Source organism: Mus pahari, chromosome 2, assembly GCF_900095145.1.
Source record: "Mus pahari chromosome 2, PAHARI_EIJ_v1.1, whole genome shotgun sequence".
Lineage (NCBI taxonomy): Eukaryota > Metazoa > Chordata > Mammalia > Rodentia > Muridae > Mus > Mus pahari.
Window position 1 is genome coordinate 76,125,688 of NC_034591.1, and position 9,819 is coordinate 76,135,506.

General features: G+C 37.1%; 1 protein-coding gene across 1 annotated transcript in view; it reads left to right on the plus strand.

Annotated features, from left to right (window-relative positions):
* The window catches only part of Herc6 (HECT and RLD domain containing E3 ubiquitin protein ligase family member 6), a 67,478-nt gene that overhangs the window by 1,969 nt on the left and 55,690 nt on the right, over nt 1–9,819 (plus strand). Inside the window, exons 2-4 of the mRNA XM_021190750.2 lie at nt 135–294; nt 1,503–1,579; nt 9,390–9,617. Of these exons, the coding sequence (XP_021046409.1) occupies nt 135–294; nt 1,503–1,579; nt 9,390–9,617 (465 nt within the window). The remainder of the gene's footprint in view (nt 1–134; nt 295–1,502; nt 1,580–9,389; nt 9,618–9,819) is intronic.

Below are 9,819 nucleotides of genomic sequence, written 5' to 3' on the forward strand. Positions count from 1 at the left end.
TCTTTAACTCTAGATGTTTACAATCTTATGGGATGCTCTCTCTCTCCCCCCTCCCTCCCTCCCTCCCTCCCTCTCTCTCTTTCTTTCTTTCCTTTTTTTTATTTTTTTTTCAAAATTTGTTTCCATTTCCGAAGAACCAATTCAGGCACTGAATAATCTGCGTGTTGACCTGGTGAGCTGTGGGAAGGAACACTCTGTGGCTGTCTGTCACAAAGGAAAGGTCTTCACTTGGGGAGCCGGTTCTGAAGGGCAGCTGGGGATTGGAGAGTTTAAGGAAATAAGTTTTATGCCTACGTAAGTATTTCAATTCACTATTTTCCAGTATTTTTAAGTGCTAGGTACTCAAATGCCAGGGCACAAAGATTACTAGTGTCAAGGGTTAAAATGTGGTGAGAAAAGTGGTCAGGAAATCATGTATAGAATCAAGTGATTAAATAGAGGGCTACGGAAGAAAGAGTAAGGATGAAATGATATGCAATTCTTAAGTCCTGTTATTACTTGTTGTAATATAAGTATGGGAGCCCCTTTGAACTTCTACAGTAAATAAATAAATAAATAAATAAATAAATATTTAAAGTACAAACCAATAAGATACCAAGGATTCAGAAAGAAATCTTACTTGATCATCTTGTATCTGACTAAAGAAGAGCCTCACACATTAACTTTTTATATATTTCCCAAATACTCAAGCTCCTATGTGGGAGAATATCCATTACCATCATGATGGAAAAGGTTAATGGCACATGCCATACTTTCCCACTGAAGTTCTAAAATACATAGACCTTTGCTGAGACACAGGCAGGAGAATCAGAAGTTCAAGGTCATCCTTAGTTGCATAGAGAGTCAGAGACCAGCCACACCTATGCGAGACCCTTTCTTACCCTTCTCCCTTTAAAAACTCTAAGTCCCACAAACAGACACAAACAAACAAAAAACCCAACCCACACCAAAGAAAGACAACAGATGCTAGGTGATTTTGGCTGTGTGCTGTGTGTGGAAGTGACAATATTGGATTAAGGAGTGCACAGCAGGGACTCACGGTCCTTGTTGGGTAGTTAGATTCCTTGTCATTTAGTGATGCAATGGTTAGATGAATGACATTTCTGCTATCTCTGAACAGTACAGCCAGTGAAATTACAGCCATGGGAGTGGCATTATCAGGGTCAGTGTGGGAAAGAAGACTCTCTGGTTTTTTGCAAAGATATGGGAGGTGCAGAATAAGTAGGAAAACCCAATGTTACTGTCTTCACAGAGGAACAGAGGTGGTCTGCAGTTCTTGGAAGCTGGGAGTGAAACCCTTCCACTAACTAGCAAAAATCATAAAAAGCAGGAAGGAAAAAAAACAGATTGACGCTTTGGGATAGTGGTATTCCAGTAGCACAGAATAAAATTGTTCTCTGAGATCTGATGTCTCATCTAAAATACTTTTTAATGTCTGTAATTTCTTTGATAACTCATCCTAAAGAAGGTTCAATAGATTTTTGTGACTTTTTTTATTATAGGAAAATAAACGCTCTGAATGGCATAAGAATAATCCAAGTTTCCTGTGGACACTACCACTCTTTAGCATTATCAGAAGGTAAAGAATACTTTGGGTACCTCTGTCATTAGGAATTATTTTAAAATACCATTGTAAAGACTTTGATTAGGACTGCACTGAATCTGTTAATTACTTTTGGAAGGACAGTCATTTTCACAATGCTATGTTTGCCTGTTCATGAGCATGGGAGGGTTTTTCATTTTCTAATGTCTCCAAATATCTTCACTAGAGGTTTCAGGTTTTCATTGCAGAGGTCTTTCACCTCCTTGCTTAGCTTGGTTCCTAGTTATTTTCTTTGAGGCTATTGTCTATCTATTTTCTGATAGAGTATTTGGAGTCAGTTATGCCTAATATCATGTCATCCGAAAAATAAGAACAATTTTACTTTTTCATTTTTATTTTTGACTCTTTTTTTTGAATTGTTTATTTAGTTTATGTAGATGAGTACACTGTAGTTATCTTCAGACACACCAGAAGAGGGTATTGGATCTCATTACAGATGGTTGTGAGCCATCATGTGGTTACTGGGATTTGAACTCAGGACCTTGGGAAGAGCAGTCAGTGCTCTTAACTGCTGAGCCATCTCTCCAGTCCCCTTATTTTTGACTCTTAAATTTCCTCTGTTGCATTCTGCTCCAAATAGTGCTTAGAGCACTATATTGAAAAAGAGAGGACAGTAGATGGGAGTGATTAAGTTTTTCTCCATTTAGGATAATGTTTCTCATATATTAATTTTTTGGAAATTAATTTTATGAATTATTAATTTGAGTAATGTTCCCTCTAGTCCTACTCTCTCTAGGACTTTTATTCTGAAAGTACATTGGATTTTCTCAAAGACATTTGCATTTATTGAGATATCTTATCTTTAAGTCTATATTAAATGGAGACTTTTTATTATTGTTTCAATCACACTTGTTGTGAGTCTGTTTAGGGTGTTAATTTCTTTGGTGGTTGGATAAATCTAAAAATTTGTACAGTTCTTTTAGATTTTCCAACTTAATAGACTATAAGTTTTCTTCAAAAAAATAATTCCCTTATAATATCCTCAATTTCTTTGGCATGTATTATACTATTTCAATATTAATTTCTGATTCTGTTAATTCGGACAGGTCTTCCTTTCTTTTGATTAGTTGGGCTAAGGGCCTGTCAGTTTTATTTATCTCACAAAGAACCAGCACTTAGATTGGTTAATAGTATGGTTCCTTTTGCTCAGGATTTCTGTGGCTATCCAAGGTTTTCGGTAGTTTCCCAATGAATTTTAGAATGTTCTGTTTTTTTCTGTTTTGGTGAAGAATGCTGTGGAGATTTTGTTTGGAATTTTGTTGAATCTGTAAGTGGCTCTGATAAAACATTTCTTTTCACAATATTAATTCTATCCATCCACGTCCCCATGAAAAGGCTATCTATTGTCTTGTGTCTTCCTCAGTCCTTTTCTTCAGGGATAAAATTTTCATTGTAGATGTCTATCACTGCCTTGCTTAGGTCTACCCCTAGATCTTTTATTTGCATTGAGACCGTTGTGAGTGGGACTGTGCCAAAGATCTCTTCTTCAGCAAATTCATTGTTGCTATGTAGGAAGGCTGCTGGGTTTTCTGAGTTGATCTTGTATCCCACCGCTTTGCTGAAATTGTTGATCATTTCCCAAAGCCTTTTGGTACAAATTTTGTGATCTTGTATGTATAATATCCTATCATCTGCAAATAAAATAATTTAACTTCTTTTCCTAATTGCATACCTTTCATTTTTCTTCTTGTCTTATTGCTCTTGCTAGTATTAGAGTACTAAGACCTATATTGAAAAATAACAGGGATTGTGGGCAGCCCTGTCTCTTTCCTGATTTTAGTATGATTGCTTCAAGCTTTTCTCCATTTAGGAAAATGTTAGCCATGGATTTATCATATTCAGTCTTTATTTTTAATTTTTTTTTCATTTTATTTTTTTCAAGACAGGGTTTCTCCATGTAGCCCTGGCTGTCCTGGAACTCACTCTGTAGACCAGGCTGGCCTCGAACTCAGAGATCCGCCTGCCTCTGCCTCCCAAGTGCTGGGATTAAAGGCGTGCACTACCACTGCCCAGCCATATTCAGTCTTTATTATGTTGAAGTATGTTCCCTCCAGTCCTCCTATCTCTAGAACTTATAATGAGGGAGCATATTGGATTTTGTCAAAGATATTTTTCTGTATCTATTGAGATGATGATGTGATTTTTTTCCCTTAAGCCTACTTATATTATTTATCAAACTACATATTTTGATCCATTCTTGTATCTTTAGAATAAAGTCTGCTTTGATGATCTTTTGACTGCATAGTTTGAAAGCATTCTATTGAGTACTTTTGTATTTATGTTCATAAGGGATATTGGCCTGTAGTTTAGGTTTATTTGCTATGTTCTTTTCATTGGTATAGACTGGCATTCGCTTCATAAAGAAGTTTGGAAGTGTTCTGTTTCTTTCTTTCTGAATGATTTAAGAAGTATTTATTGATTGAACATCTTCTCTAAAAGTCTGGTAGAATTTTGCTGTGAATTCTTTTGGGCCTGGTATTGTTTTAGTTGGTAAGGTTTTTATTACAATTTCCATTTCCTTATCTCTTATGGGTTTCTTTAGGTTGTTAGTCACATATTGAATTAACTTTGGTGGTTTGGATGAATCATGAAATTTATCTACTTCTTTTAGGTTTTCATACACATACACACACACACACACACACACACATAAATGTAATATTTAATGACATTAACTTGATCTCTAAATTATAGCTCAGGGTTGCACAATGCACAGGAGTTAGGATAAGGTAAAATATGTCAGTGGCATGTTTTCCTTTTCCTGAGCATAGCTTCTTTCTTTCTTTTTTATTATTTCTTATTGGATATTTTCTCTATTTACATTTCAAATGTTATCCCCTTTTCCTGGTTTCCTCCCAAACTCCCTTTCCCATACTCCCTTCCCCTGCTTCTATGAGAGTGCTTTTCTACCCACCCACATACTCCTACCTCCCCACCCTTGAATTCCCCTACACTGAGGCATCCATCAAGCCTTCACAGGACCAAGGGCCTCTCCCCACATTGATGCCTGACATTGATCCTCTGCTACATATATGGCTGGAGCCATGGGTCCCTCCATGTGTACTTCTTGGTTGTTGGCTTAGTCCCTGGGAGCTCTGGAGGGTCTGGTTAGTTGATATTGCTGTTCTTCCTATGGGTTTGTAAACCCTTTCAGCTCCTTAAGTCCTTTCTCTAACTCCTCCATTGGGGACCCCATGATCAGTTCAATAATTGACTTCGAGCAGCTGCCTTTGTATTTGTCAGGCTCTGGCAGAGCCTCTCAGGAGACAACTATGTCAGGCTTCTTTCAGCAAGCACTTGTAGGCATCCACAATAGTGTCTGGGTTTGGTGACTGACTATAGAGTGGATCCCCAGGTTGGGCAGTCCCTGGATGGCCTTTCCTTCAGTCTCTGCTCTGCACATTGCCTCCCTATTTGCTCGCGTGAGTATTTTGTTCACCTTTCTAAAAAGGACCGAAACACCCACACTTTGGTCATCCTTCTTGAGCTGCATATGGTCTGTGAATTGTATCTTGGGTATTCTGAGCTTTTGGTCTAATATCCACTTATCAGTGAGTGCATACTGTGTGTGTTCTTTTGTGACTGAGTTACCTCACTCAGGATGATATCTTCCAGACCCATCCATTTGTCTAAGAATTTCATGAATTCATTGTTTTTAATAGCTGGGTAGTACTCCATTGTGTAAATGTACCACATTTTCTATATCCATTTCTCTTTTGAAGGACATCTGGATTCTTTCCAGCTTCTGACTATTATAAATACAGCTGCTATGAACATAGTAGAGCATGTGTCCTTGTTATTTGCTGGAGCATCTTTTGGGTTTGTGCCCAGGACTGGTATTGCTCGATCCTCAGGAAATACTATGTCTAGTTTTCTGAGGAGCCACCAGACTGATTTCCAGAGTGGTTGTGGTGTTCCTCTTTCTCCACATCCTTGCCAGCATCTGTGGTCACCTGAATTTTTGATCTTAGTCATTTTGACTGGTGTGAGGTGGAATCTCAGGGTTGTTTTGATTTGCATTTCCCTGATGACTAAGGATGTTGAACATTTCTTTAGGTACTCCTCAGCTATCTGATATTCCTCAGTTGAAAATTCTGTTTATCTCTGTACCCATTTTAAATTTTTTTTAAGTTTTCTAACTTAGTGGAGTACAAGTTTTTCAAGCATTCCCTTATAATATCCTGAATTTCTTTGGTATATGTTATAATGTTTCTATGTTCATTTTTTTATTCTGTTCATTTGGAATATGTCTTTTCTTTTTCTTTCTTTTTTTTGGGGGGGTGGGTCAATGCTGTATCTATCTTATTTATCTTCTTAAAGAACCAGCTTTAAGAACTCAGTATTGTTCTGTTTGTTTCCATTCATTAATTTCTGTACTGATTTTTTTCTTTATATCTTGCCATCTACTAGATTTGGGATTGGTTTGTTCTTGTTTTACCAAATCCTTCAGTTGTATCATGAAGTCATTTTTTTGTAATCTTTCTAGTTTTTAATGTAGGAGCTTAGAACTGTACATTTTCATCTAAGCCTCACATTTTAATGTGTACCAGAGGTTGTGTGTATCATGGTTTTATTTTAACTTATTTCCATAAATTTTAAAATTATTTTCTTGAGTTATTCTTTGACTATTCATCACCGACTAATGAGTTATTTAATCTCAGTGAGTTTGTATATTGATAGATTTGTTTGCTGACAATTTTTGTTTTATTTCATTATGATCAGGTAGGATTCTGAGTTATTTGGATTTTTCTGAATTTGTTCAGAATTTTTTTGTGTCCCAGAGTGTGGTGTATTTTAGAGGAACATCCATGGACTGCTCAGTGGAATGTATATTCTTTGGCATTTCAGTGGAAGTTCTGAAGATATCTGTTAGGTTCTCCAGATGGTCAATCTACTGAAGAAAGTAAGGTATCAACATTGTCTGATATTATTAAGTTGATATCAATCTGTCTTTAATTCCAGCTCTATAGTTGCTATGAAGTTGTGGACACTAGAGTTTAATTAAATCCTCTTTTTTTCCTTCTATATTCACTTAGCTATGCACATTCCTATCTTTAGTGTGAGGTGTTACTTTCTGTATTCTTTGAAGGTCTGATTTTGTGGACACAAACTCTTTTAACATGTCTGTATCATGAAAGGTTTTCTTTCTGATTCATATATGGCTGATATTTTCAATGGGTACAGACATATAGCTTTGCACTTAGGGTATCTTAGGGGTTAGATGCATTGCTCCAAGATCTTCTGGCTTTCAAAGTTTCTATTGAAAAACCAATTGTTATTATGATGGGTTGTCCGTCTGTTTTGTTTTTTTTTTTTCTTCTCTAAACTTGTAACACACCTTCCTTCTTTACATTTTAATGCTTTAACTATTGCATGCCATGGCTAATTTTCTTTTCTGATCGTGTCTACTTGGTATTCTGTGTGTTTCTTCTATCTTTCTGGATATATCCTTTCTTAGTTTGAGGTTGATCATACTGAACTTCTGCCTATGACACTCATCTGGGACTTGTTCCCTTTATCTATTCCTTTGTTCTAAGATTTGATCTTTCATGCTTTTTCACAATTCGTGCATGCCCTGCCCTAGACAGGCCCATTCTTTTCCTGTTTTTAAAAATACATTTTACATTCTTTGCTTGTATTGTATAATTCTATTTTTATTCTTGGTATTCCATCTTTTACTTAATCAATTTATTTGAAAGCCTTCTGAGGATTCCAAATGGGATATTAATATTTTTTTATAATTCCATTTTCATTTCAGCTTGAGTTCTCTTCAATATTTTTATCTTTTTATTAAACTTGGAGTTCAAATTTTGTATTTTCTTTGTCATTTCACTCATGTTTGCTTTTTATTGATCATCAATAAGATATTTATTCCCCAAGTTCACTAAATAGTATCCGTTTTTTAAAAAAAACTTCTTGCATTTTTTGGTGACATTTTTGGTTGTTCATTTTAAGGTCTGTGCCTCAGTGTTCATCTAGGTAATTCTCACTGAAGAATGTTTCTATAGCACTGGTTGTTTGGGGGTGTACGTACTGTCTTGATCTTTCATATTGATTTTACAAGATGATAGGGGAATTTGGATTTTTCTGTTGGCTATTTCTGGTGTGGATGTGGCAGAATATGAGGCTGGGCTCTAGTACAGGATGTGCCTGCTGAGCTTGGCCTGGAGAATGGATCTATCCCAATCTTCATAGGGTGATCAGAGACAGGAAGGGCCATGCAGGTGGGTTACCTGTGTGTTCCCGTCACATAGTCCAGCTAGAAGGTCCTTGTTAGAAAGGAGCCTGTTAAATACAGAAGTGAATGCTCACAGTCATCTATAGGATGGAACAAAGGGCCCCCAATGGAGAAACTAGAGAAATTACCCAAGGAGCTGAAGTGGTCTTCAACCCTATAGGTGGAACAACAATATGAACTAATCAGTATCCCCAGAGCTCGTGTCTCTAGCTGCATATGTAGTAGGAGATGACCTAGTCAGCCATCATTGGGAAGAGAGGCCCCTTGGTCATGCAACTTTATATGCCCCATACAGGGGAATGCTNGGGCCAAGAAGTGGGAGTGAGTGGGTAGGGGAGCAGGATGGGGGGGTGTAGGGGACTTTGGGATAGCATTTGAAATGTAAATGAAGAAAAATAATTAAAAAAAAGAAAGGAGCCTGTTATCTGGTGAGTTCCAAAGAGAAGAAGAGGGACTGAGGGATGTAGCTGCAGGGTGACCTGAGTTGGGGACTGGACTTTTTTTTTTTTTTTTTTAAGATTATTTTGGCTACCCTTGACAAAAAAGACTGTTGAAAAAAGCAAAGGAGACATGTGGAACACCAGTATGGGACTACTATAAAGTTGTAACAATTAAAAAATAAGAAAAATTTGAACTCTACATAGTTTTGGCAGTGGTGGGATGAGGATTTAGGATTTTCTAGCTTGAAGCATATAGAAAACACAAGTAAAGGACAGCCTCAAGTATCTGGTGGCAGAAAAGCTCTAAGAACACAGTTGCCTTTGCAAGGGCGAAGAATGGACATTGTTTTAAAGGGGATCTTGAATATGCCTTGCCTTTTGTCCAAAAATTTTAGTCCTATTTTCTCTTTTGTTTTGGTTTTATTTTTTAAAGGCTTATAAAATTAAGTCTAGTACAAAAAATAGGCAAATCATGCATTTGCAACTTTAGGATATTATAATAGTAACTTAAGCTAAACACAAAAAGACAAATACTACCTAATTCACCTACACATAAAATCAAAGAACAGTGGACTCATAGAAACAGAATAGAGTGGCTATTGCCAGGAACATGCAGGTAGGGGGAAGGAGGAAGTGTTCAAAGGCTACTCGAGTATAGGATGAATGGGGTCTGGAAGCCATTGTCCCATGATGTGAATATTCTCAATAATAATAGATTGCATACTTGATATTTACTAAGAGAGAAGGGTTTTGCTTTGTTTCACTCTCTTGTTTGCTTATTTTCTTGGACCTGGCCATTGAGCCCAAGACCTTAGTTAGTCTGAGCACACTCCAGAGCTACAGCCCCAGCCCTACAAGTAGAATTTGACAAAAATAAAGCAAAACCACCTGTGTGAGGCAATTTATTTAGCTAATTTTGACATTTATTTTACAGTCTAAATGTATACTAGAATCCTACTTCAATATTTCAAATATGTATAAGTTTCCTTTGTCAATGATACCTCTGTGAAACCAGTGTGTGTGTGTGTGTGTGTAACTGAGATGATAGATTTTACTGTGTTGGGGATCCAGTAGGTGTACAGTTCTTAAATGTTCTTCATGTATGTAGATGGCCACGTGTTTTCATGGGGAAGGAACAGTGAAGGACAACTGGGCCTGGGGAAGAAATTCTGTTCCCAAGCTATCCCACAGAAGGTGAAGTCTCTGGAGGGGATCCCACTGGCTCAGGTTGCTGCAGGTGGCACACACAGTTTTGCTCTGTCTCTCACGGGGACATCATTTGGTTGGGGGAGCAACAGATCTGGACAGCTGGCTCTCAGTGGGAACAAAATTAAAGGTAAGAAAAATAGTTTTGTCCTTCTAACAAGTTGTTATTCCATTGTAGCTGGAAGAGCAGCCTGCCACAGTGTACATAACTGTAGTTCCCAAACTCATTCTGGCATGACCTGGAAAGCTGTATCAGCTTCCTCTCGCTTCTGGAATAATATTACAAATTAACAACTTAAACAATGGTTTTTTTTGTTTTTTGTTTTTTTTTT